Source organism: Vulpes lagopus, chromosome 5, assembly GCF_018345385.1.
Source record: "Vulpes lagopus strain Blue_001 chromosome 5, ASM1834538v1, whole genome shotgun sequence".
NCBI lineage: Eukaryota > Metazoa > Chordata > Mammalia > Carnivora > Canidae > Vulpes > Vulpes lagopus.
The window spans coordinates 107,641,409-107,668,815 of record NC_054828.1 but is presented as its reverse complement, the minus strand read 5'-3'; the positions used below and the strand labels follow the sequence as shown (position 1 = coordinate 107,668,815).

At 41.0% G+C, this 27,407-nt stretch overlaps 1 protein-coding gene across 13 annotated transcripts in view; it reads left to right on the top strand.

The window, feature by feature from the left end:
- The window catches only part of LTBP1 (latent transforming growth factor beta binding protein 1), a 390,140-nt gene that overhangs the window by 161,225 nt on the left and 201,508 nt on the right, over positions 1-27,407 (top strand). For 7 of the 13 annotated variants that reach the window (XM_041755926.1, XM_041755923.1, XM_041755924.1 and 4 more), the window contains one exon: positions 2,119-2,286. In XM_041755926.1, coding sequence (XP_041611860.1) covers positions 2,119-2,286 — 168 coding nt within the window. Of the gene's footprint in view, positions 1-1,899; positions 2,287-27,407 lie in introns of those variants that run through there. The other 6 variants (XM_041755935.1, XM_041755933.1, XM_041755934.1 and 3 more) reach the window with 1 other exon arrangement.

Below are 27,407 nucleotides of genomic sequence, written 5' to 3'. Positions count from 1 at the left end.
GGCCCCTAGGATATCTCCCCACTTCACACTATGTGTCCTTTCTCTTGTGTTAGAACCACTGAATGAGAATGGGTAATATTCTTGGAAAAACATTTGAAAAGAACTGAGGCTATTTTTTTTTCTGGAAGACTCTTTTTCTCATGTTAAGTGAGAGGGCCAACCCAAGCTGATCTCTTCAGGTTCCTGCTAACTTGTGCATTCTTTGCTTACTTGGTGTAGTTAATTTTGAGTAGTTGAAGACTGTCTTATGGAAGAAGCATTACTAGATTGTGAGACCATGGGGAGGGACCAGGGTGGGGATTAAGGGGTGCAACTGACACACTTGAGCTCAAAAAGGGAGAACAGTTGCTAGGAACAGCTTATAACTAGAATGTGCTATCCTAGTGGATAATGAGCTCCCTATCACTAGAGATGTTTAAATACAGGTTGTGTCAGAGGACCTTTGAGGTCCCATTCTATCTTGGAAATTCTAATGTGTGTGTGTGTGTGGTGGTTTTGTTTGTTTGTTTGTTTGTTGTTACGGTTTTTTTGTTTCCAAGCTCAGATTTGACCACAGTTTATTTTGTTGAGGGCCTATAGAGGCCTCTTGGATGACTTCCTGAAAATATAATCTTGGTCAGACCAAGGCAGAGTTACTTCTGGTAGGCAGGGGATAGCCACAGAAAGGCTGGCCTAGTGCTAGTCTCTTTGTCCACTAAAGTAACACAGTGGCGATAGGAAGGGTACTACTTCCTACCGTCCTTAGTCTCAGAGATGAACTGTTTGGGTCCAGCTGCTGCTACCACTTTGCTTTCTGCCTTGGATGCTGGAAAGAGGAAGGGCCTGGATGGAGGAGTAGGAGCATATCACAGACATAGAAGTCAGACTAGAGTTTCTGTCTTGTGCTCTGCCATAGAATCTAGATTGAGACTTGGCCATGAATGGCAGTTCTGGGTGAGCTCATACACCCTCTGTGCAACTCTACTATTGCAGCACAAAAGCAGCCATAGATAATATGTAAAGGAGGAAGTGTGGCTGTGTTCCAATAAAGCTTTATTTACAAAAACAGGGAGGGTTCAGATTTGATCCCCAGGCCACAGTTTGCTGACCCCCTGATAAAAGATACTGGAAGTCAGATGTAGCTAGAAAACATCAGTTGCAATTCTCTCATGTTTTGGAGAAATGGTGAGATGACCTGTCCAGAGTCACACCATGGTTGAGCCAGGATTATAAACCAGAATCTGACTTTGAGATCAGTGCCCATTTTGTGAGCCTCTGCTGCCTCTGCTGTGCAGTCTGGTTATAGCATCTGGTTTTAAGGGGAGGGTCACGTGAATGCAGGAAATACCTGCCTGAGGTGGCCTGTGAATAGCAACAGCCGAGGGCTCCAGGATGGCAGTTTGACAGGGGCAACCCTTTAGCCTCGTGACCTGCCCTCCCTTTTTTAAGATGGACCCTGTTGACAGTAAAACAAAATACAGGTTGCATAAATTAATATGGAGAAATAATGCCCCAGAGTTGTGAAAAAGAAATGGGCTCCCACAGCTGCGTCACAGGATTTGATCACTTCAGCTGAGAGTGCCAGGAGATTTGAGACAGATGTTTTCAGACATGCCGCATGCCTAAAACATTTCCAGGGGTCGGACTGCAAATAGTGACTTAATAAGCGGAGAAACAGGGAAAGTATGCAAGTTGAGGACACAAGCGTTTATTCACCACGAGGTGCATGGCCAACCTCTTTGCATTCCATCTGCCTGTCAGGGTTGGCTCTTTCATGTCGTGCCCTCCGTATTGCTCTTCGTCTGCCCGTGAATAAAGTGCAGCATTGTGGTTAGTAATCCCACTCCAGTGACTCGACTTCAAATGTGGTTTTGGAGTGCATCCCAGAGTTCTGTTTGCTAAGCTTCCTACTCCTGTTTCAGAGACACCACTGGATACAGAGCAGCGAGCACTAAAGGCTTCCCTCTTTCCTTAAACCTGTCGGGTTGTGGGCTCTCTCTCGTTCCCCCTCTCCTTTCCTTTCCTTTTTCCCCCCTTTTTTTTAAGAGAAAAAAAAAAAAACAAAAACCTTCCAAGGCACGTTCATGGATACTAAGCTGATGTGTTTGTTGTTCTTTTTCTCCCTGCCTCCGCTCCTAGTGAGTAACCACACTGGCCGCATCAAGGTGGTCTTTACTCCGAGCATCTGTAAAGTGACCTGCACCAAGGGCAGCTGTCAGAACAGCTGTGAGAAGGGGAACACCACCACTCTCATTAGTGAGAATGGTCATGCTGCCGACACCCTGACGGCCACGAACTTCCGAGTGGGTGAGTTCCTCCACGGTCCCTAACTGTCCTTCCCGAATAGAGTTTTATGAGATCGGAGCGTTTAGACCTACTCCTCCACTCACCCGGCTCCCTGCTTGAATGGGCTTCTGTCTCTCAGTGCGAATATTCTGCTGCTTTCGTGAGATCTTTTAAATAGCTTGCCGAATACTTTTTTACTCTGCTTTTTTGGCTTCTCAGAGAAATGGCAAGCAGGATATTGCCCCTCATGGCTTATCCTTTACGCAGCCTGTGGTGATAGGAGATATCAAGAGGACAGAAGGGAATAGGTGTCAGAGGAAGACCCTCGTGCACGACTTGCATGGATCAGCTTGAGATTTTTGTCTGCTCAGTAGCAGGGAGAATTTGCATTGGATCTGACTCCTGTTGCAAAATTTGGATAGTGGTGATTAAGTTAGAATTTCTCCTTTATGAAGAGTCACGTCCTAGAAAAATTCTAAAAATTGTCAAAAACTGAATTTTGGTTGTATAGAGGAATACGGACTTGCATCTTGTGCCACATTTCGGCTGTGTATCAAAAGGCTGGATTATAAATTGATATATGACATGGATGTAGGGGAAAAATGCTAGTGGCTTGCTGTCAGCACTCAAAACCTTTTAATCTTTTATAACTAATTTAAATACGAACTATGGGGGTTATTGAAAAGAAAGCTTTTCACTTTTAAAATTTTTGTGGTGTTTTTACTTTTTCGTAAAGGGAGAAAGTATTGCGGTCCACTGAATGCTGTCACACAGCCATGTTGTCATGCAATACAGTATTTTTGTCACGGAAAAATGTCTTTTATTATTTTTTGACCAATTATGGTTTGCCATGTGTACTCAAATAATCACAGACACCCACATTGCTTTATGAGTTACTCACAAGAATAACCCAAATGTCAGACAGATAATAACACTGGCTAGATCTGGTCTTTTTATGGAATATTGCTGTTTAGTCTTGAGTGTGTGTGTCTGGGGGGTAGGAGAGAGGGTGTTTCTTTCAAACTGATTATCATCAAGACAAAATACAAGGGGACAGCCTGAAGTCCTTATTAGCTCTTTGATTATTCTCCTGCTTTATTGTGACTCCTAGTCTTATGAGGTCAAAGCAGTGTTCTAGATAGATAGTCTGTGCTTGGAAAAAACATGTGCCCACAGATACTATTTAAAAGAGTATTGTGAATGTCCCGGCTCTGATAGGGGTGTTTGGGCATATTTTAAAAAGAATTTAGCTGGTAGGTGCCAAGGGGCACATTACGCTTTGCAGGGCAGAGAACCGAGTCTAATGGGAAGTGTGTTGAACTGAGGATCAGGAAACTAGATTCTGGTCCTGGTCCTGCCACTAACTCCCTAATCCACAGGGTGTGACAATTAATGTTTCTGGACCTCAGTTTTGTCTCATCCACAAAATAAATGACTTATGTTTAGCGACCTCTGAAATTCAGTGTGCTTTTAAAATCTTAGGACTTTTTATGGGTAACAAGTAATAATTTTTTTTGGAGGGTTACAGACAATGAGGGGAAAAGAAAAGGCATTTCCCAGTAGGTCGTTATGGGCTTTAATGGCTTTTTCCCACTTTTACTTTTCTTGATTGCCTTCGTTACTCTCATTACTTTCCCAGCTCCAACATCATCGACAGCGTCTGCTCCTCCTCCTCCTCACATTTTTCATAAATCTTTACAGTAGGAATGACAAAGTAATCGGATGGGTGGTAATTTTTTGGCTTACAGTGTATTCATTTTGAAACTAAATATTTGAAGGCTTTGAGAAACAGAGGAAGTCTACTTGTTAAAACATGCTGCACACTTTCCTGTCTGGCATTTAAGCAGATGTTTAGGAACAGGATACACGTAGCCTATTCACAGTATGAAACGGAGCAAACTTATTTACACACAAAAAAATTTCGAAACCAGAACTCTACTGTGCCACAAAAGGATTGGCATACTACTTGAAAAGAGAGAGACAGAGAGGGCATGGTAATAAAGTTTCACCCTGGAAATCCTGGGAAGTATTTCATTTATATCCAGAGCTATTTTCCTCTTCCCTTTATTTTAATTCAAATATTGGAAAGTTTCAAAGAGAAGTTTTACATTTTTTTAAATTGAAGAATGGTTATTTTCTAGAACTCAGAGATGATTAGTCAGAAGTACAGAAAATTTTAGAAATTCATTTTTCAGCCCTGTATCTTTGTGGGCTTAGATGGTTTAATATAGTTTTATTACTTACAAAAAAGTGGCTTTCTAACTTAGTGGGTTTTCTCTCTATACTTGCTTACAATATATTAAATCTTTTGACAAATAAGATATACGTATGGAAAATACAATAGCTTGGGAAAAATTCAAAATTCGTTGTAACTTGTTGCTCTCTTTGGCCTCTGGTATGTAAGGTGTGGAGGCTGGCTAACTTTTTCTGTAAAGGGTCAGATGGTAAATACTTGAGACTTTGCAACATAAACTGTGCGGTGTGCAACTACTCAACTCTAAGTGCCCTTGCACACAACCATAGACAATATGTATAAGAATGGGTGTGGCTGCATTACAAAATCTTGGGTGGGCATAGTTTGCTGACCCCTGCTCCAAGGAGTCAGCATAATATGGGGAAAACCATATGGACTTCAAGGTCAAGGCAGCTTAATTAAGTAATCCATTTTGAGAATCAGAATACAGAAATAATTTTGAACATTTCCATGGTGATTTATAGGTTTGTTTTTTTTTTTTTTATAGGAAGTGGGACACATAGTATTAACATTTTTTTGATAAGGAAACTTAGGTGGTGGTATAAGTGAACTTGACTTAGTTACACAGCAAGTCTGTTAGCTAGGACCAAAACTTAGATCTCCTTAAGTCATCTGTTTATTTAATTTCCTGGGGTCTGACCACAATGTGTAGGAGGGACACAGGTGAAGGACCTCATGGAGCTGGGTTTTGTGGGAAGGATGAGTGATCTGATAGAACATAGGCGGCTGAGACAACACCTGCCCTGGGTTGGCGTCCTGGCTTCATCATGGCCATTGGAAATATTCCGGCTTTAGGTCCTCTTGGACTCAGGTCACTGACCACACAAAACAAATAACAATAGATACACAGAGGGTAGTTCTGTAGCAGCCACAGGGGTAATATTTGTTTCTTCCTTTTTTTATGCTGCTTCTACATTAGTCTTTCTGGTTTATGGTGATGGTGAGTCTGGACTGTTCAGATGTGAGAGACAGATGTATTTTTCATGGCTATTAAGCATATAGTCTCTATTCTTGAATATCCAGTTGGGGAAAATTTTTTTAAGACTTTATTTTTAAGTATCTCCATACTTAACATGGGGCTCATACTTACAACCTCAAGATCAATCCCTCAACTGAGCCAGGCAGGGACCCCCAGTTGGAGAAATCTTTTTTTTTTTTAAGATTCCATTTATTTATTCATGAGAGAGAGAGAGAGAGAGAGAGAGAGAGAGAGAGGGGCAGAGGCAGAGACACAGGCTGAGGGAGAAGCAGGCTCCACACAGGGAGCCTGATGTGGGACTCGATCCCAGGTCTCCAGGATCATGCTCTGGGCTAAAGGCAGCACTAAACCAGCAACCCGGGCCACCCATCTTAAGTATAACTTCCACTTACTGTGAGGCCTTAATGAGGATGATATCCAAGGGAAGTACTCTGAGATTCTAGAATAAACTTATTTTTATGAACATGATATTAATATGATGTAACAGAATATTTACATTAAATGGCATTTCCTTTAAAGCAGATTTCTAATTATTAAGTTTTTTGTGACATTCTGAGCTTTGTCTCTTTGCTCTCCCCACCTTTGCCTTTTTAAAAAATGGGAACATAGCCCCAGTTGGGTGGGCCAGCAGGTTAACCACTGTTGTTTTAATGGATTCTTTCCATTCATAGGGATATAACGAAGATGACCTTCTGGTATTTTTAAAGTTGTTTATAGAGTCGTAAGTTCCCCTATTAAGAAGAACACAGGAATTCATGTTGTCACAACTTGACTATTTGAAATAAAATAATACTCTCCGTAGCATAGCTTATTTGTAGAACCAGTGAAAAGCAATCATGATTGCTAAAATAACACATTTGGTTTATATGATGCTTCTTTCACTGAGGAGTTACAGGGGACACAGTTACCATCAACATCAATTGAATAATTACAAAAATTATTTGACAATTTAAAAAGTATGTTCCCATATGTTATTTCATTTGATGCTTGCTTCTCCTATTTTGTGGGTGTGAATATCAAGGCCCTGGTGGTTTGATTAAAGATGACTTTCAGTTGGGTTTTCTGTCCCAGAGTCCAGATACCTCCTGCTTTCCATGTTGCCAAGTGAGTATGTATTTAACCCTGTACTAGCTTTTCCAAGACATATCGTCAAGCTGTCTCCTGAGAGCTCGTGCTTTGTGGAGATGAGCAGTATGTGTAAATAAATGGAAAGCAAGGTAGCCCAGAGATTTTCGCAGGAGCCCAGAGAAGGAGATACCCCGTCTAGCTGAGGGAGGAATACTTTGAGAGAAGGAGGATGGTGTGTGACTTTTCTGTTGAGCTCACTGTGCTACCCCAGCTGCTATCCCCGTTGGCTCATGGTGGGAGCTGGGGAAATGCACGTTGCCTGATTGTAGATGGATGGGGGCAGTGAAACTTGAAAGATTAGTTAGGTTTCAAAACACAGAGGGGATGGGAAGGAGTGAGAAGGGATGTAAAGCTGATGGGGGAGGAATGACTTCACCTGTTAGAAGGAGGCATGGGGGCCAGAAGGCTCAGGTTGTTTCTGCAGAGTGGGAAGAGTTTCACTTAAAGGTAGAAAGCCTGGGAGGTAGTGCTCAGAGACATGACAAGTCCAGGAAGGTAGGTTGGGGCAAGACTGGAGGAGTACCTCGAATTCCCAGCTTAGGAATTTGGACTTTTTCAGAACTTGCTAACAGTCTCCAAAAAGGGGACATAACTATTGATCATTTTGAAAAAAGAGGGCAGTTTTCTCAGTTTTTAAAGGGAGGAAACTAGTGTTGTAATAGCAGAAATTCGCTTTTGAACAGCTCCTGATAGAGGATGACCTCTAGCCCCTTTTAATGGTTTTGAGGTGGGCTTGCTGCTTTGCACTGGGAGTCTTCCCCACACACCTCACAGAACCAACTTAGTCCTGAGTGTTCTTGAGGTATAGAAGCAGTTCATTTTGTTACATGCTTTCCATAGGATCTCTTTGTGAGGAGGGAAGAACAACAGTTCCCGCTCACTGAGGCAATCAGTAAACCAAGGAGGGGGAAGCATTTAGATTTTTTTTTTCCAGCTACTTAGTTCAGATGCCGAGTCTTTCGTCCTCTGCCAGTTGTTGTATGGATCTCTTGATGTTTATCCAGCACAAAAACCAGTGAAATGCCAACATATCACTCTCCAATTCACTGGGGCATACATATATTTTCCCCTTGATGCATTGTATAGGTTTATGTTTTTAAACATGATCAAATACTACATTAAAAAGAAAGTGGTGGCTTTTCAGTTGGGCAATTTGGAATGCTTAAGAACTCATCAGAGAAACTGCTCCAGATATATTTAACCTTCTCAAAATATTTTCAGATACTGAATAAATGCCATAATGTAAGGCATTTTCTTGTTTATTGAGTTGTGGAGGTGGTATTAGGAACATGAATGTATTTAACATCTTTATCGAGCACCTGTTGTGGGCCAAGGATGGGTATCACATTGGAATACAGCACTGAACAAAATAGATTCTTGCCCCTGCAACACTGAAAAAATACAGTATGGCTGAATAATGTGGGTGAACCTTGATGATACTATGCTAAGTGAAATCAGCCAGTGACAAAGTGCCAAATGGTATATGATTCTACATGTATGAGTTACCTAGGTAGTCGGATTCATAGAGGGAGAGAGAGTGGTGGTTACCAGGGGCTGTTGGAAGAGGGATGGGGTGTAGGGAACTACTGTTTAATGGCTAGAGAGTTTCAGTTTTGCAAGATGAAGAAGTCCTGGAGATTGAATACTCAACAGTATGAATGTACCTAACGCTAAAGACCTGTACAGTTAGAAATAGTTAAGAGAGTAAATGTTATTTTGCATGTATTTTACCACAATTAAAAAATTTTAAAAACCTAAGCTGTAGTGTGAGCATACACTACTGTCAAATGTATACTATCAAAGTATATTACATGTATGAAAAATTTGACATAATGCCAGATAATGATAACTGCTATGAAGAAATAGAAACTTGGGAGGGGGATAGAGATGGGAGTGTTGGTGGAAGGTATGGAATGATATTTTATTTTTATTATTTTTAAAGGATTTTTTAATAAAGATTTTATTTATTCATGAGAGAGAGAGAGGCAGGCAGAGACACAGGCAGAGGGAGGAGCAGGCCCCCTGCAGGGAGCCCAATGTGGGACTTGATCCTGGAACTCTGGGATCATGCACTGAGCCAAAGGCAGATGCTCAACTGTTGAGCCACCCAGGCGTCCCCCCCCCCTTTTTTTTCGGCGTCCCTTTTAAAAAAGATTTTATTTATTAATGAGAGACACAGTGAGAGGGGCAGAGACATAGGCAAAGGTAGAAGTGAGCTCGCTGTGGGCAGCCCGACGTGGGGCTCACAACCTGAGCCGAAGGCAGCTGCTCAACCACCGAGCCACCCAGATTCCCCTGGATTGCTATTTTTAATCCACCCCAAATTCTGAGAATTCATGATGAAGCTTTATCAGGAAAAATCTCTGTGCCACTATTATGGGCACCTGCATAGACAAACTGCTCTGTCAACCAAGATGTCTGTTGAAAGGACTTTTAAACAGGGACCTGAATGGAGAGAATAGTGAGCTCTGGGAGGGAACATCATAAACTTTATAATCTATCACTGTGTTTATTGTTTTATTTAAACTGTGGTTCATCACCAGAGGGCTGGTGTTTGGAGCATTCAGGCAAATTTGTCCTATATGTTGTCTTGGATTAGGTTTTATTGATCTGTGAATAGGTGCATTTATACACACACACACACACATAGTCTATCAGGGAATCCTGTTAATAACATCTGTAAATAAAGAGCCTCATACAAAGAGGATGGAGGCAAGCCTTTTTCCTGGTGTAAAAATGTTCCTGGAATCATTGCAGAAGGAATCTTGATTATTTATAATGAAAAGTATACAGTGTTTAATGTAGAAAAGAATTACCAAAGAAGCTGTGTTGCCTCTTTCTCCAGTATTTTATATAAGACAGATCCTGTGATTTTGGTATGGAGCTTGCTTTGAATGGAAATTAAAACTGTTTGTGAGGGCAAATGTGTATGTGTGTGCATTTGAGTGTCTGTATTTAGGGAAAGGGTCCATCATGGAGGAAGACTGCATGGAAAGGTGATTTCAGGGGTTAGTTGGACAAAGGAGAGGCAATAAATTGACTCTAAGAACCAAAATCAGGAGTGAATGAGGTCCTTTTGGTTGAAGAGGAAGATCTTTGAAGATGAGAAGGTGAGGGGCATCAGAGTGGTTGTATAAGAAAGGAGGTCTATAGTCAGGACAGTTAAAGAAAGAAAGAAGGAAAGAAAGAAAAGAAACGAAACAACTGTAGGTAAAAGAGTTCAGCAGTTTGCTAGCTCTGTGAGAAAGGCATGTGTGATCTATTGTTCTTTGTAAGCCATGCCTGGCCTATATCATGAGGGTGGCTGGGACTCCTTAACAGGGATGTGCTGGCTAACCTAGAATAAATGACCTTTCAGAATTCCTTGGAGTCTGTAACACACTGTCTCGAAGTGTGTATTCTTTCCTACTCACTCAGCGTGAGCACATGGGATGAACTTTGGAAAACCAGACTCCTAGCATGCTGGTTCTTCCAGAATAAGCTGCTGCCTGGTTCTCTGGCCTTAACTCAGCCTTAATCTCTGCTTCTTCAGGTTACCAAAGGTCCCCAGACACGCCAGGCCTTCTGCACTGCTGTGCCTGGCAGGTGCATTTCCCCACCCAGTGTACCTGGGCAGTCACCCGCTGCTCTGTCAAGAGTCAGCCGAGCGCTGCTCACGTGACAAAGCCTCCTTTCCTTAATTTGTTGTCATACCTGTTTATTTCACTAAATTCTAAACTGCTTGGGGACAGGGACCTATCTGCTTTTTGTTGGTCTCCCTGGTGCCAGCATAGTGCATTATTTTAGAAATGGCTATTGCATCTTGGTTGACAGAGCAGTTTGTCTATGCAGGTGCCCGTAATAGTGGCACAGAGATTTTTCCTGATAAAGCTTCATCATGAATTCTCAGGCAACTGAAGTCACATGAGCAAAATAACCATCTGAGCCATCTTTATAGAGTTTGGGGACACAGGATAGGAGAGCATATGCCAGTGGCTGCAGGATGCATGAAAAAGGACACATTTGTAGTACCTCGTATGGAGTTTGGATTTGGCATTTTAAACACTGACTGTAGTGTACTTTCTACTCATGGCAAAGTGCAGTTAGATTCCTATATATTGAGCTGCTCCTGCTACATGGACTTCCCACTCCCACTCTTACATCTGTCTAAATACCCACAGTCTCTTTAGGAACAATTTCAAGCTCTATTTCATATGTTTCTGTCTGTGCTGCTTTTTCTCTTTCCTCTTCTCCTCCTAGGGATTACCCTGTCAGTTGGCACTGGTGATCTAGCTCAGGTGTACTATTGATGGCTCTGGAAGCCCAGGCTAGTGATTGAAGTAGTAAAATGAAGCCTGTAGTGACCCTACCTTCTTGCAGTACCTTTCTGAGGCTTATGAGAAGGAGCAGGCTGAGGGTATGTATGGATGGGTTCCTTAGATCGATTTCAAGAAGGCCTTTATCTGTCCCAAACATAACCAGTCCTTCTCTTAATTCACAACCTCTGTGTCCTGTTATATGGGGCAGTGCATTTAGAGCTCCTGGAGTTTGGATAGGGTATGTCCCTTCATACTACAGAGACCATGGTTCCTTCATTTACTGATCCTAATGGCACCTTAGCTTCAAAAAAGACATGGGGCACCTAGGTGGCTCAGTTGGCTAAGTGTCCAACTCTTGATTTCAGTTCAGGTCATGATTTCAGGCTCATGAGACGGAGCCCCACATCAGCCTCTGCACTGGGCGTGGAGCCTGCTTAAGATTATCTGTCTCCTGCTCCTCCCCACTTCCTCTTTCTTAAAAAAAAAAAAAAAAAGATACAGAAGGATGTTTCCATTACTCCTTCACTGTGGTCCTTTGATCCTAGTGCACAGAAGACTCCGTACTTGCTCACATTTAGGCTAGCTCTGGGCAGATTAGACTACATACAAAGTAGTATTAGGTATCATTATCATATGGTGGAGACAGTGTAGTAGCACCATGTTCCCTCTGCCTTGGATCTGCTCCTCCTTGAGGGGTTCACTTGCTTACCCAAGAAGCTCTTGCCTGTTTCCAAGCCTGCTGGCAAGAGTGAAAGCATTTAAATAGTGTAGCACATTTTGGAACTGAAAGCTGTGGTCAGGAGGAAAAGTAATCATCATGCATAGATGGGGGCATCTCTAGTGATGTACGATTGTAACATTTGATCCTACTTTGTGCTCCTCACTTGGCTGTTGGTTGTGTAATTTACCTCTGGGCTCCTTGGTTATAGTAAATTTAAGGAAGTTGGACTTAACATAAATACTGAACTCACATTTATGAGATATGGTGTATATCTGCAGCATTTATTGGCATACAAGTTGGGCTCAATTTTGCATCTGTAGTATAAGAGTCAAACATTTATATCGGCTTTTAGTATCAAGGTATATATATTTCTTCCAAGTGGAAGAGGAATAATGCATTTGTGTATTGTTGGAAAAACGTCCTGGAACTAACATCACAGATGATATGAAAATGTTTTTGAGGGCAGCCACACAGTCATCTTCATGTTATGCAGTCCAGGAAAATAAAATAACTACCAAATGGGGAAGGATAAAGTTAGTTAGGAAGTTTGAGATTTATTCTCCAAAGTTATATCACAAATAAAATGAGAAGAGCCAGATGCCCTTCCTTTGCCAATTTAATGTAATGCTGTCATTGATACACTTACTGAAACTTGATTTAAAAAAAAAAAAAAAACCAACAACTTGATTTTCTATTTAGTTGGAATATAGGTATAGGGAATGGTTTCCTGCTTGACACCATTATCTTGAATTTAGATTCATGCAATAATTACCAAAAAACTGGCATGGCTGCAGTATTGGCTTTTGTAAGATTTGGTGGGAAAAAGAAAACTTTCGGCAGTAATGAAAGGTTTCTTCACCCTGAGACCAAACTTCGGATGCCCATCAGATTCAATAAAAACTTGTTCTGGATTATGAAGAGTTTCTAAGCTTTCCTCGTGTAAAACCTCAACCTGATTTTCATCAAATTTTCCTTAGAAGAGGTAAAAGGGAAACTTGACATTAAGATTTTTACAGTGAGGAAAGCAGACCACTGCCCTTTCTCTGGCAAATTAGGAAGTACACTGGAACATTTTTAACTAGTCTTATTTAACAGGATTAGAATATGTCACTTTTTGCCACTGCATTGTCCTTTTCTGAAGAAAGGGTGATTTATGAGTCCTCTGGATCTTCTTGTGGTATTAATAACATTTTGAGCCAGCTGTTTTATTGGGTGTACACAGAGGGTAATTAGAAACATCTGAGAGTCCTGTAATGTGCCCAGAAAACCATGATGTTGTATGGAAAAGAAAAAAAAATAACATTCATGCCAAAGTTGTGTACTTGGTAAATAGATGAATTAGCATTAAACAGAATTTACTCTGTATTATACCCGTTTTGAAAAAGAAGCTAACTCTTCTGGCTGAAAATACCCTCTTATTGAAACACTTTCGCTGCAGAAATTGTAACCTTATTTGGTAAAAGACCTTCTGACTGTGCTGTTCATACAGTAATTATCATTTCCCTTCTGTCAAACTCCATCATATTATAGACCGTTTTCTGCCAGAAGTATTTCTTCTTTTTACCTGGCAGTTACTTGAAAACTTCAGAATTCTGAGGGATCTTGTTTAAGGAAATTAACTCTTAGAAACATACTGCACGAGGGACTAATAGTGTCCAATTTGTCTAATGGTCTATCCTAGAAATTAGGGTGGGACTCAAGAGCTGGGGCTCTTTTTAGCTGGTTTTTTGAAATCCGATCTGCTCCAGTGGTGGCTGAGTTTGAATATTTGGGTATGCAGCAATAACAGCAGCTAAATCAGGGTCTGATTTAAATCAGGTCCTGTTCTCTCTTCCCTCAAGACAAAATCTAGACAAGAAAACCTAACAATTTGCTGGTGGCTGTTGAATGGTTCCTTTCATCTTCATTCACAAATAACAAGCCCTCCTGACAAGTCAGTGCCCAGTCAAACTGACGCATCCCAGGCAGCCATGGACAGGGTTCAAGTTGGAGGAGTCCAGTCTCTTTTCAACCTGTCTTGCTTTGTGTGTCTCCATTGGGTGTGCCATTTTTGTCCTGTTTATTCATTTTTGAGTGGGATTCCTCATCAATCCTGAGACAAAATTGTAGCTAATTGTTAGAGGCTGGTGGTGACTTAATGAAGCCTCTAGAAGGAGAAGTGGATTCACCTGTATAAAAATGTTTATGGGGTGAGGGAGGTAAGATAGTAGTTAGGAGCTCTGGCTGAAACCTGACTTCAGGTGCCTGCCTTTTCCAACCCCTAAATCGATGGTTCTCAGTCCTGGTTCCACAGCAGAATGTCCTATGAATTACTTAAAAGATACAGATGCCCAACCCACACTGCTGGCCTCCTGGATCATAATGCCTGGGTTTGTTTTGAAAATTGACAATGTTGGCAATCGTTAGCTGTGGCTCTGATAGAGAACCTGTGGTCTAAGCCAGTGCTCGTCACCCTTCCAGGCTCAGGAATCACTATGAATCTTGACCAAATGCAGGTTCTGATTCAGTAGGTCTGGGATGGGGCCTGAGATTCAGCATTCCGTACAAGCTCTTGGGAAAGGGATCCCACCAGGCCATGGATCACCCACACAGTAGCAAAGATCTAAGGTATTATTAATTCATAAAAATTGTTTTGAAAAGATAAATTATCATTAATTAACGATCAGGTTCTTAGGAATCTGACACTATGTTAGGAATTGGTTTATAAATGAAAATATGTTAACCCTTTGCAACTGTCCTACCTCATTTTCTTTCTCTATTAAGCTGAGGTTACCTGCCAGGTAGTCTCTTGGGCACGATCACAAAGGATAGCATCAAATGCTGGTGTGCAGGCTGCCCTCTCTCGTGACCCTACTGTTGCAGCCTGCTGTGGCCGGTCTCTTGCCTTCAGAATTTCCAGGGGGCAGATAGCCTCTTGGTTCACCTTGTCCCCTGAATTTCAAGGGATATGTGTTAGGCTCTCCAGACAATTGTCACCTTCTCTGCCCTAGGGCAGCAAGCTGGTTTCTGCAGTGCAGCCAGCACCCCAGGCAGTGAGATGACTATTACTTCTGTCAACTTTCAAATGTAGTTCAAATCCCATAACAGAAGTTAAGCATCTGACCCTTGGTTTCGGCTCAGGTCCTAATCTCACGGTTGTTGAGATCGAGCCCTGAGTCGGGCTCTGTGCTCAGCATGGTACTGCTTCAGACTCTCTCTTCCTCTGCCCCTCCCCACTGTGCTTTCTCTCTCTCGCAAATAATTAAAAATAAAAATCTTAAAATAAGTTCCATTCCATAGTCTGCACAAATAGATGAAAAAACAATACTTTGCCTCCTGGTAGTAGGATATAAATTTGAATTGTTTTTCTAGATGAAGTGAAATGGGAGATATATTTGCACAGATCCATCCTTATTCCAATTAAATTTTACTTGTGATTAATATTAAGTATTTTGAAAGGACTTGAGAATACAGTCTTCATGATAAGATTTATTCAAATGATACTGAGTTGTCTAAACCCTTCACGAAACTATCATCTTGGCTCTTTGATAACATAATCTCTGTCCTGAACTTTTTTATACCCAAGCCTCCCTAGATACCTACAGTGCCTAGATTTTGACTAATGAATGTGACATTTGAGAGCACTTACAGCATACTAGAGAAGTTGACTTAATGGGAAATAGAAATACAATGAATTCATTAGCTGGGATAGCAAAGCTAAAACTCTCTCTTGTTTTTGCCACCACAATCTCATTGTATTTGCTTCTCTTCACTCTGGCCTCTTCCTTTTTCTCCACATGCATCTACCAGGCGCATCCTAGGCGGCACATGCTCTGTTCTCTCAGTTACTCTGCAGTCTCTGGCTCACACCCATAATGCTGATGGGAAGGGGAAAGCCAAGCTTGTGTAATGGTTCTCCACGTGGGGAAGTCTTGTTCCCCGCTTCCCACCAAGAGGCACTTGGCAGTGTCAGACATTTATTAGTTGTCTGTTCTGGGGAGTACTCCTGGTATCTAGTGGGCAGATGCCAGGGATGCCACTAGACATCCTACAAAGCACAGGACTGCCCCTACCACAAAGAATTATTTGGTCCAGCTTATCAACAGTGGCAAAGCTGAGAAGTAAGTGCTGCTCTAGGGATTGCTACTTTTCCCTATTGGGCAATATCTCTGACCTTCTTGGATATTTTGTCCAAGTTCCTAAGGAACGCATCCTCTTAAACCTCAAGATTGTTTTCTAGATAAAACCTTCAGTATTTTGTCACAATGCATTATTTTCCCCCACAGTGCACTTTTTTTGGTGATGGTGCTGGGGGCTCAAACTGACAACTAGTTTGTTCAGGCCTTCTTGCACATGTATTAACTAGTAGATAGGACCCAGCCTCCCAGAAGCCAGATTTGCATTTGATAATTTATACCTGATGATCATGTTGGATTTCAGAGGGTGCAAAGTTTGGGATGATTTGCGGTGTCTCTGGATGACTCACGTGGGCTTGATTGGCCTTTATGGGGATTCTTTGGAAACTGAAGAAATAACAGTGGGAAAATGCTTAGCATGGGAGGCGTTTTTTGCACATCTCAGAAGTGATTGTATAATAGAAACCACTTTTCAACACTAAGCATTGCTACCGTGGACATTCATTTGCAAAGTGTCTGCGCTACGGCTCTTGGAAAGGGAGAGAAAGCTGAGTGTGTTTATTTGAGCAATAGCATCATCACATGTTCAAATAAACACAGCACCTTGGGAGGGTTACAGGTTTGTTATTTCTAACCCACATGTCTTGACACATGCCTTTTGAAGGGTCATTTTGCCAAGTTTAAAAGAAAAAACTATCCAAGCATTGAGAGTCTGACATATTATTTAACTGGTTGAAAAAAGAAAAGCTTCTTTGTGGCCAAACACTCCAGGTTTGCTGGACAACGAGGTATATCATGTTTTTAAATCATTTGCTTTTGGCCTCAGAAACAGCCCTGGAGAGCAAGTAAGACCTCACCCTCACCTGCACATAACCTCTTACACAGCTTTCCCTTAAGTTTTGGTCATCTTACCCAGGGAACTTGGGATTTTCAGTCATTTTGTGCCTTTTTTCCCTTGAACGAAATGCCTGTTCTTAATTCCAACAGTACGGCAATATTTTCTTGCTGCTTTTCATGAGACCCTCAGCCCATAATTCACATGGCTGATTTTTTTCAATTTTGTTTTCAGTTTTGGTAAAATATACATAACACAAAATTTACCGTTTTAACCATTTCTAAGTATATACTTTAGTGGCATTGAGTATATTCACAGTGATGTACGGCCCTGACCACTAACCATTTCCAGAACCTGTCGTCATTTCCAACTAACTCCATACACATTGAACAATAATTTCCCAGTCCCCTCTTCTTCCCCCACACAGCCCCTGGCAACCTTCGTTCCACTTTCTCTGTGAATTTGCCTATTTGTGATACTTCATATAAGTGGAATCATACAGTATTTGTCCTTTTGTGTCTGGCTTCTGTCATTTAGCCTGATGTTTTCAGGGTTCATCCCTGTTGCGGCAGGTGCCAGAATTTCCTTCCCTTTTAAGACTGAATAGTATTCCGTTGTATGCATAGGCCACCTTTTGTTTATTTATTCATCTGTTGATGGACATTTAGGTTTCCATCTACTGCCTTTGGCTCAAGATATGATCCTGGGGTCCTGGGATCAAGTCCCACATCAGGCTTCCTACATGGAGCTTGCTTCTCCCTCTGCCTACTACGTCTCTGCCTCTCTCTCTCTGTGTGTCTCTCATGAATAAATAAATAAAACTCTTTAAAAAAAAAAAAGAAAATGGGAGGCCTGAAACATTTGACAATCTTACAAATGACTTTTTTTTTTTTTTTTTTTTTGCTTAGTTTTAAAAATCAAAGTGCTTAGAAGAGTTTGGCCAGAAACAGAATGACTCCAATGGTGGCATGAGGAACACACAGACAGCTCTTGCAGAGTGAAATGAGAGGATGTGGATTTGGGTTGGGTCAGTCAGGTTGTAGAGGGGTCATTTTTTCCCCTTCCCTCCCTCCCTCCCTCCCTTTTCTTTTTCTCCTCCCTTTTCCTTCCCTCCTTCCTTCCTTTTCCTTCCTTTTCTTTCTTTCTTTCTTTCTTTCTTTCTTTCTTTCTTTCTTTCTTTCTTTCTTTCTTTTCTTTTCTTTTCTTTTCTTTTCTTTTCTTTTCTTTTCTTTTCTTTTCTTTCTTTTCTTTCTTTTCTTTCTTTCCTCCTTTCTTCCTTTCCTCCTTTCCAGAACACTGAAATGAAAGCTTACAAGCATTACAGTATGCTAGGACCCTTCTACAAACTGTAACAGATGTATGGTTTAGGATTAAAAATCTGAGCTGCAGGGACTTAAATCACCTTACTGGGGGGGATAAAGTCAAAAGCTCATTTTAAACTTAAGGAGCATGGTTTTTATAGTAATTGAAGAGGTCGTTTTTTCCATCCGATCCATGTTTGGCTTCATTTATCTCTTGCCAATTCGCCTGGTTATCTTAATTTACTTGGATTAACAGCTCCTTGAATTTTTTCTTTGTGTGGACTTAAAGAAAAGGCCAGATGAGTGAGCATTCTTCAACAGCCAAAATACGAGTTTAATAATGCTTTTGCCCAAATTCCCAGCCCAGCTCTGTGTCCCTGGAGGCACCAGTGGGCTCCCTTCACTAGGAGACTGGAGGGCAGAAGGGAAGAGAGATTGGGGTATTTATTCTCAGCCACTGTCTGCAGGCTCCCTGGGAGTCTCTGTTGTTTTCACATCTGAGGCCACAGCCTCTGTCTTGAGGAGCTCTCTTTGCCAGTTTCTTCTGCAGTTCCAGGATCCCCTTCTTACTGTGGTTTTCCAAGAACTCAGTCGAGCTCCTATATACCTCCATCAAGTGTCTCTTTATTAGACTGTGTTCAGTTTTACCATGTGCTGACTGCACCTTGATGGATACCAAAATTACAGTTAAAGACCAGAATGTAGATTTTTTTTTAACACAGTTGATTGCATGGGATCTTCATCTTTTTTTCTTCTTTCTTTCTTTTTTTCTTTTCTTTTCTTTTCTCTTTTCTTTCTTCTTTCTTTCTCTTTCTTTCTTTCTTTCTTTCTTTCTTTCTTTCTTTCTTTCTTCTTTCTTTCTTTCTTTCCTTTCTTCCTTCCTTTCCTTTCCTTTCCTTTCCTTTCTTTTTCTTTTTCTTTTTCTTTTTCTTTTTCTTTTTCTTTTTCTTTTTCTTTTTCTTTTTCTTTTTCTTTTTCTTTTTTTTCTTTTTCTTCTTCTTTTTCTTCTTCTTCTTCTTCTTCTTCTTCTTTCTTCTTTCTTCTTTCTTCTTTCTTCTTTCTTCTTTCTTCTTTCTTCTTTCTTCTTTCTTCTTTCTTCACAGAGAGAGAGAGAGGCAGAGACACAGGCGGAGGGAGAAGCAGGCTCCATGCACCGGGAGCCTGATACGGGATTCCATCCCGGGTCTCCAGGATCACGCCCTGGGCCAAAGGCAGGCGCCAAACCGCTGCGCCACCCAGGGATCCCTCTTTCTTTCTTTTCTTTCTTTTCTTTCTTTTCTTTCTTTCTTTTCTTTCTTTTCTTTCTTTCTTCTTCCTTCTTCTTCTTCTTTTTTTTTTTTTAAAGATTTTATTTATTTATTAATGAGAGACACAAAGGGAGAGAGAGATGCAGAGACAAAGGCAGAGGGAGAAGCAGGCTCCATGCAGGGAGCCTGACATGGGACTCATCCCAGGACTCCAGGACCACGCCCTTGGCCCAAAGGCAGGCGCTAAACTGCTGAGCCACCCAGGGATTCCCTTCTTCTTCTTTTTTAAAATGATGTACTTTTTGGATGATATAAGGTATGACACAGATTTAAAAAACACAGCAGGGCTTACTCTAGAGTGAAAGTCTCGTTAGTTTGCTTAACAGTTAATATCAGCACAAACGAATCTGCCTTGTTTTTTTTTAAAGGCTGCATAATATTTTATCCTCGCATATACTGTAACAGAGTTATCTTGACTGTGGTGTTCCATATTTGCCTTTTCAACTTTTGCCATTGTCATCTGAACTGTAGCAAATGATGAATTCTTAGTATATGTGTGTATCTTAAGAACATTTTTTAAAAAAGATTTTATTTATATTCATGAGAGGCACAGAGAGAGGGGAAGAGATAGAAGCAGGCTCCCTATAGGGAGCCTGAGGTGGGACTCCATCCCAGGATCCCAGGACCCTGGGATCACACCCTGAGCTGAAGGCAGACACTTCACCGTTGAGCCACCCATATCTTAAGAATTATCAAGTGAAATTGCATTGGAGGGTATTGCCAGCTTAATTTGAATGGATATTTACCAAATTATCTATAATTTAGTTGAACTCTCTTACACTCCCAGTACAGAGAATTTGCATTTGAATTTAGAACCCCAATTTGCATCTCCCAATGGAGAGATTGTTTGACCATATTCTTTCCAATACAGATTATTAAGAATTTTGAACCGTGAGTCTTTTCATGTATCTGCAGTAGGATTTCTCAACCTTCACATTTGGGCTGGACAGTTCTTTGTTTCCAGGGCCTGTTCTGTGCGTTGTAGTATGTTTAACAGTATGTCCATTATCTACCCACTAGATTTAAGTAATAGTCTCTTTCCCTCCCCACACCCTCTCCCTCACAAATGTGGCAACTAAAAATGTCTCCAGTCATTTCCAAATGTCCCTGGAGGCAAAAATCACTCATAGTTGAGAACCTCGTGGTCCAAACATTTTTTCCTTTGCTGCTTTTCTTTTCCACTGGATTATTGGTATTTTAACTGTACTTATGGTAGTGTTGTTGTTGTTGTTGTTGTTGTTTTTTTTTTTTTTTGTCATGAAGAGACTTGTGATTTTTTTTTTTTAAATGTAGTCAGGGTTACCAGTATGCTTCTTCTTCCTTACATACAATTGATAGACAAATTTGTTTTTGATAAAATTTTGTTAATTACATCAAGATACCGAATTCAGTGTCCTTTGATCAGCTATGACCCCTTTCCAATACAACACAAGAAACTCTGAGGGGTATGCCAGAGGAAAGCCTGAATTTTGTTGATCAGGGTAGGCATATACATATATTGAAGTGGATCAGAAATTTCAGAATGCCAGTATTGAGTGCCTTCTGTATGCCCAGCGCTGTGTTAGACATTTTATCTACATTCTATCTTCACCTTACAGTAGTCCTGAAGGATCAGATCATTGTTCTCAGTTTATAGATGAGGAAAATAAGGTCCGGACAAGGTAAATAACTTGCCCAAGGCCACAGAGCATGTGAGTAAGCACACTTGCTTAGGCTTTCCTCAGAAGCCAGGGCCATACCCTGCCCTGTGCATGGTGGTGTCTCATAGACCCGTCTGTGCCAGCATTGGCGTGAAGTCTCAGAGGAAAAGAATGCATTTGATGTGTCTGATCCCTCTTTTTTCTGCTGAGCTCCGACAGAGCCACACACTCCTTTCATCCATTGCATCTGACTCAAGCTGTTTGCTGGATCTTGCATCTTGGTGGAAGCTGTCACATGTGTGTGTGAACCTCTTTCCCCATTTGTAGAGTAGGAAAGATGATACCTACCTCATAAAGTTGTTCGGAGAGTTAAATGAAGCGTGGTTTCTCAGAATGCTTTCTGATCAGAGCAGTGTCCATATGTTCAGTATTATTATTAATTGCTTGATTACCATACAGCATATACTTGATTACATCAGAATGCAGTCCATTAACCGTAACGCCAAGCATATTTTAACATACTGTAAGATAGAAGCTTGGCATTCACAAATGTAACCAGTTTATGTTTAATTTCTTGTGTATGGTAAACTTATGAAACATAAATGATGGCATTGCCTAGGACGCCTAGGTTTTTATATCATTTAGCTGTGGTTCTCTGTCTGATATGAAAAAATTATCTTCTCTACATAGCATTAATAAATTATAGGAACATCCAAAGAACTTTGATTCAGTTGAATTTGCTATTTGGAGTTTTCATAAAGAATGTAAGCATTTCACAGTTTCACAAGTGACAGATTTTATACAGTTGGTAGTCGCTCCATTGGTGACTAAAGAACAGATTTTTTATTTGGAGTCAAGGCGTGCATGGAAAGTACACGGAATCTCTCCCTCCTTCCCCTGCTTCTGAAGCATTTGGCCTTTGAAATTTAATATATAATTTAACCTTAAAATTAGAGATGCTGAAAAATTGATAAGCCAAACATCAAAGGTGTTTGGATTCCAGAGACTTGTTATGGTTTCGGTTTATTTAAGAAGTTGTTACTGCAGAAAGCATTAAAATGTGGTTAATACACATATGGGAATGAATTGCTATGAGGACAGTAAGCAATGAGGGAAGGAAAATGGCATTCCAGAAGAGGCTTCTCTGTGGTCATTCGTGTGTTTCTGAAGAGTTGATCACCAGTGATCATCACTGTGAGTGGGAGATCCTTAGAGCTGAGAATGTCTCATTCACCATTTTCATTTCAGAACATACATCAGAACATACATTTTCATTTCATACATCAGAAGCCCAGAGACAGAAGGGGACTACCTCATGGTCACAGCTGGCGGCAGAGCTCTGGATCAGACTTGGACTTACGACTTTTCTTGCATTACCAAATGGGGTCTTGAGGTTTAAGGTTCTGTCTCTGGAGATTTCTTGAAGCGGCTTTCTGTCAGAGGATGCCACTGTGTGGTGATTTCTAAGGTGGTTTGTATATGTGAAGAAGGGATTATTAGAGGTGGATTCTGCTCTAGCCTTCCCTACTGACTCCATTCCCACCAAAACAAGACGAGAGTCATTGGGGGGAAACCAGGATTACCATACTCCAAAAAGAATATATATGTAGAACAGAATATTCCCCAGTCATTGTGTAAACTTTGCTCAACTGAACAGTGAGTAGGTAACACTGTGTGAACTTCAGATAGAGATTGATGTGTGGAATACCAAACCTAGATATCCAGGGAATAAGAATTAAAAATGCAAGCAGTCATGCTGAAGAAATAGACCAGGGCATTGGCAGACAGGCCTTCCTGTCCCAGCCACTGAAGGCAACTTACTGCCCACGTACTTTTTGCAGGGCATGGTAAAGACTGGATGCCACACTCATATGCCATTTTCTGAATTGAATCCAGAGAGATGGATGTTCCACATGAGTGCAAGTCTGGGAGACTCACTTTCCTTGGCTAATTCCTTGAGGGGGTCCTGAGTAACTTTTTCTTAGCTCATTGAAAGGAAGTCGAGTAATAAAGTACTTATGATTCATTGACTTTGTGGTTATCAAAGGAGTCACCTTTTAGCCAGAAAATGCGAGATTTCTTTCCAGTGATTCACATGTATTACCCAGAATATTTTGGCTTCCTGGAACTTAAAATATAAACTAAAATCTCTTAGTATAATAACTTTTAAGTAACACAAATCAGTGAATCTCCCCCATTCTGTCTCCTCTCCCCTCCCTATCCCTCCTTACCCCATCACTTTCTCCCCTTCTCCCCTTCCCCTATAATGCTAATCCTTCTCTACCCCTCTCTCTACATCCTCTACCCCTCTTTCCCCCACCCCTTTCTCCTATTCTCCCCCTCCCCTGTAACCCTGATCTTTCAAATGAACTGGACTGGACCTAGCTGTGAAGATCAGAGTCTTCTTGGTCTTCAAAATGGTAGAAACGCGGAGTTTACATTTTATTCTGTGAAACTGTTGACACAGGCTTAGTCTAGCACATCATGTAAATGAGGCAGGAAACACATTTCTTTGGAGTGCTCAGTTAAGGTAAGATGAAATGTCTCTTGTGCTTCTTTGTCTCATGGCCAGACAGAATGCAATGAGATGGGAATGTGGGGGGCTTGGGTCTGCTTAATCCCAGCCCTGAGTGTGCCTCTTTGAGTGAGGGAACAAAGCTGCAGCCTGGTGAGCTGTGACCATATAGCAACAGCTGCATTTAGCTTGGCTCCCTCCCCTTGGCCTTAACTGAGCCCTGCTAGTCTTCACAGTGAGGAGCAGCCTCCTACTGCTGTGTGCCCTGCAAACTCAAGGGTCTTCCTAAAACAAGTAGTGGAAAAATATGGGTCCCTCTAAGCTGCAGCTAAAGGATGGCAATAGTTCCTCTGAACCCTGTCCTTTGCTGTCAAGTCAGGGCTCAGCTGGTTCAGCAGCTACTTAACCAAGCTGTTGAGTTTGAGCTAACAAAAAGATACCACTGCCGGCACCCCTCTCCACCCTTTTTTTTTTTAATAAATTTATTTTTTATTGGTGTTCAATTTGCCAACCTACAGAATAACAGTGCTCATCCCGTCAAGTGCCCACCTCAGTGCTCGCCACCCAGTCAGCCTCACCCTTTTAAAGACACCTTGCCTGGTTCTTTCACCACAGAAAGAATTCTGCTCCTCATCTCTTCTATTTGTTAAGCTCTCTGAGGATTTAACTCATTAAATATTATGTTTAAATAACAGAAAGACAGGAACTCCGGTATTTGTGCTTCTGTTTGAAGGTCTCTACTGAAGCCACATACTGACTCTGCCTCTTGGATCTATGGGCAGGTCCAATTTGGGCTGCATTACCTCCCTGTGTGATAATTCAGTGGCTTTCTAGAGAAGAAAAATTCCTTTTAGAACTCTGGGGAAAGATCTGGTCTGGAGTTGCAGGAAAAGGAGAACACTAATGTCTATTGAGTCCCTTCTGTGCACACAGCACAGTTGTCGGCATTTCTTACATACTTTTTCTCTTCTTCCTGAGAACAAGAGGTGTTTTATTCCCATTCACTGATGAGAAGAGTGAGGCCTAGCAAGTCCAAGTACTCAACCCAGAGAATTACAATATTTAATCCAACTGTAAAAATAACTGTTGTGGACAATTTCCATTTCTGTAGCCACATGGAGAAAATTTATTAGGGTCTTGAAGAGACCTGCCCCTTTTAATTGTTGGTAGTTGAATAGCAAAACTTGAACTTATGGGATCCAAGTGCCTTGGAATTCCTTAGAGCGGGTCATTCATGTGGTTTGGGCAGTGCTGCTTCCAAGGGGATATTTTGATTGATTATGTCAGCGTCCTTGGGTGGCCCTCCCAAGAGCTTGAATGCTGTGTAAGTTTGGTTTCCTCTTGCTGGCCTCTAAGCTTTTACAGATGAGGCACCACATCTTCATTTGTTCTTTTAATAATAATTCATATAAGAAATGGAAAAGTATGAGAATTCAGTACAGCGGGTTGACATACAATAGAAATAGGCTTTTTCAGCTCTGCTGAGAATAACTACACATGATAGACAAGGACACTGGTAACTAGATGTTGGGCCCTTGTGGTTTGTAACAAATGCTATTTCTCCCTCATTGTTATTGGTTATTGCAGTACTTAGGGATGGAAAGGGGATTTTTATCTAACGACTTTACCTGTAGCCAATCCTCACAGTATGTTGAGAAGGATTTAGTCTACTTCTAGGTCCAGTAAGAGCTATGAGAGGTTAGTAATTTTCATTAGGAGGGGAGACTGTAGCCCTTGCTCTATGGCTGCTGCTTCTGTGGGTGTTTGCCACAGCCCCTACTCATAGCCGTGACGACCGGGCCTTGCTATCACCTCCTGAACTCTCCAGAATCTTTCAGGACAACGTGCACATTTTGGAGATAGCATGGTAGACTGTAAATATTGACTGCCATTTATTGATGGTGTGCCTTGGGAAGGAAATTAGTCTTTGAATCTCTGTTATCTCTTTTATGGTTTGATGTGAAACTGTCATTCACAGGGTTGCTATAAGGAATAAATGAAACAGTGAGTATAGTACCCTAAAAAGAGTAGAAGTCCAGCAATTATTAGTACCTTTCCCTTACACAGAGGACAAATAGCCATTTCCTTATTGAAACCGATTGTCCTTGCCTTCTGCAAACATTTTCACATGGTTGCTTAGATAATGTCAATATTGGCATAAAAGCATTTTAAGGTAAGTTACCTCCATCACTTAATACTAGATGTATTAGCTGAAAAGGGTTACTCTATTTTATTTATTTTTTAAAAAAGATTTTATTTATTTGATAGTGAGGGAGCACAAGCAGGGGGAGCAGCAGAGGGAGAGGGAGAAGTAGGCTCCCTGCAGAGCACGGAGCCCAGTGTGGCACTCTGTCCCACCATCCTGGGATCATGACCTGAGCTGAACTGACTGAACGCTTAACTGACTGAGCCACTCAGGTGCCCCAGGTTAATATATTTTAATTTATTAATGAAGGAGAGGCCTTTCAACAGGTTTATGTTGGGCATATTGAAGAATTTGGATCTTAGACTAAACATACCTATGATTACTTTTACTGCTCAGTCTGAGAAATTTTAGGTCATTTGATTAGTTACTAAATAATCTCTTCTGTACTTCTAGACAGCGCTCATTCAACTCTTCCCAGGCCTTTTGAACCACTACTTTCAAGTGGAAATGAAGTGGCTTGGTACCAGTGAACATGTTTGCTAGCAGTCCTTGATAGTTCCACAGGCATCTGAGAAAAACACGCGTGGAAGAACTTATTTGATACTCATCAATTTGAGAATAGAGTGACAGCCACAGATAAATAATTTGTTTGGTCAGGCTCAGAAGAGGAAATTTGGAAGGAGACAGTAGTATTATTCTTCCTTTTGTGGCTTAGGTGTTGAATTTAAGGTGCCAGAATAAAGGGTGAAGTTTATCAGTTCTGAATGTTTATTCAGTAGGTTTGTATTCATTCATATGTGTGTCCATGGATTTGTACACAAGAGCATATCAAGATGGCAGTCAAACAGCATCTTAAAAATGAGACCTTAAACATTATTAAAAAAAAAAAACACATTATTTTTCTTGTTGGCTCTAGGAATTCTGACTGGATGTCGTGATCATATATATAATAATTGGCAAATTCAATCAATCCCTGTTTTTTGTGTTTTCTGTGGAGTATTGAGCTATGAAAACTAGAATTTTCCATTTTAATTATAGGAAGTCTGCAGTTCTGTGCAAATGGCAAAAACAGAAATTTTGTTCTTGTTCTCAAGTCAAGTGCAAGCTTTCTTAATTGGGACCATACTAGTTATACATATAGTTGACAAATAAGATTCACTGTCATTCCTCTGCATGGCTGTTGATCAGCTTCTTGGAAGCTGGAAGATATCTCACCATAAATCACTCATGAAGATTAGGAACAAGCTGTAAGTTTATCCACATGTATAGCATTTCTCTTCCAATGGTAGTAGAAGCTTTCTGTAAGGAGAATAGTGTAAGTGAGCAATTAGTCGAATTTTGTAGGAGGCGTTCAGAAGAGACCTGCCAGATACAGAAGAGGACTATTGTTGTCAAGCCCATGATTCACAGACGTGGCACACGTGTGTATGAGAAGCAAAGGCAAAGGGCTCTGGGAGAGAGTGTGAGGGAGTGTTCCTTTTAGACCTAGGAAATAGGAAGCTTTAAGAGATTTGAATCATCGCTTAACCCTGGAAATATTTCAGTATGTTAAAAATTATGGAAAGAATACAAAATACGGTTTAAAAATATTCTGGATATAATGTTAAAAGTTCTAACACAATTTGAGGCTTGTGACCAAGGTAGCAGAAGTGTTCAATCTTTCCAGGATTGCTGCTATCTAAGTCGTGGAAAAAGCGTTGGAGGCAATCTAAAATATCATGGAATGCTGGCGGAAACTACCCCTTCACTTCAGGCATATTACTCTACTTATTTTGGTGTCATTTGGAATAAAAAGAAACAGAAAAAGCTGTACTGGGAAAAATTTTTAATTGGTCCATGCCTAAATCCAGAGAGAGTTTAACTCCGGGTTCTCTGGCCTCTGTCAGAGGGCTGGCAAGCTGGC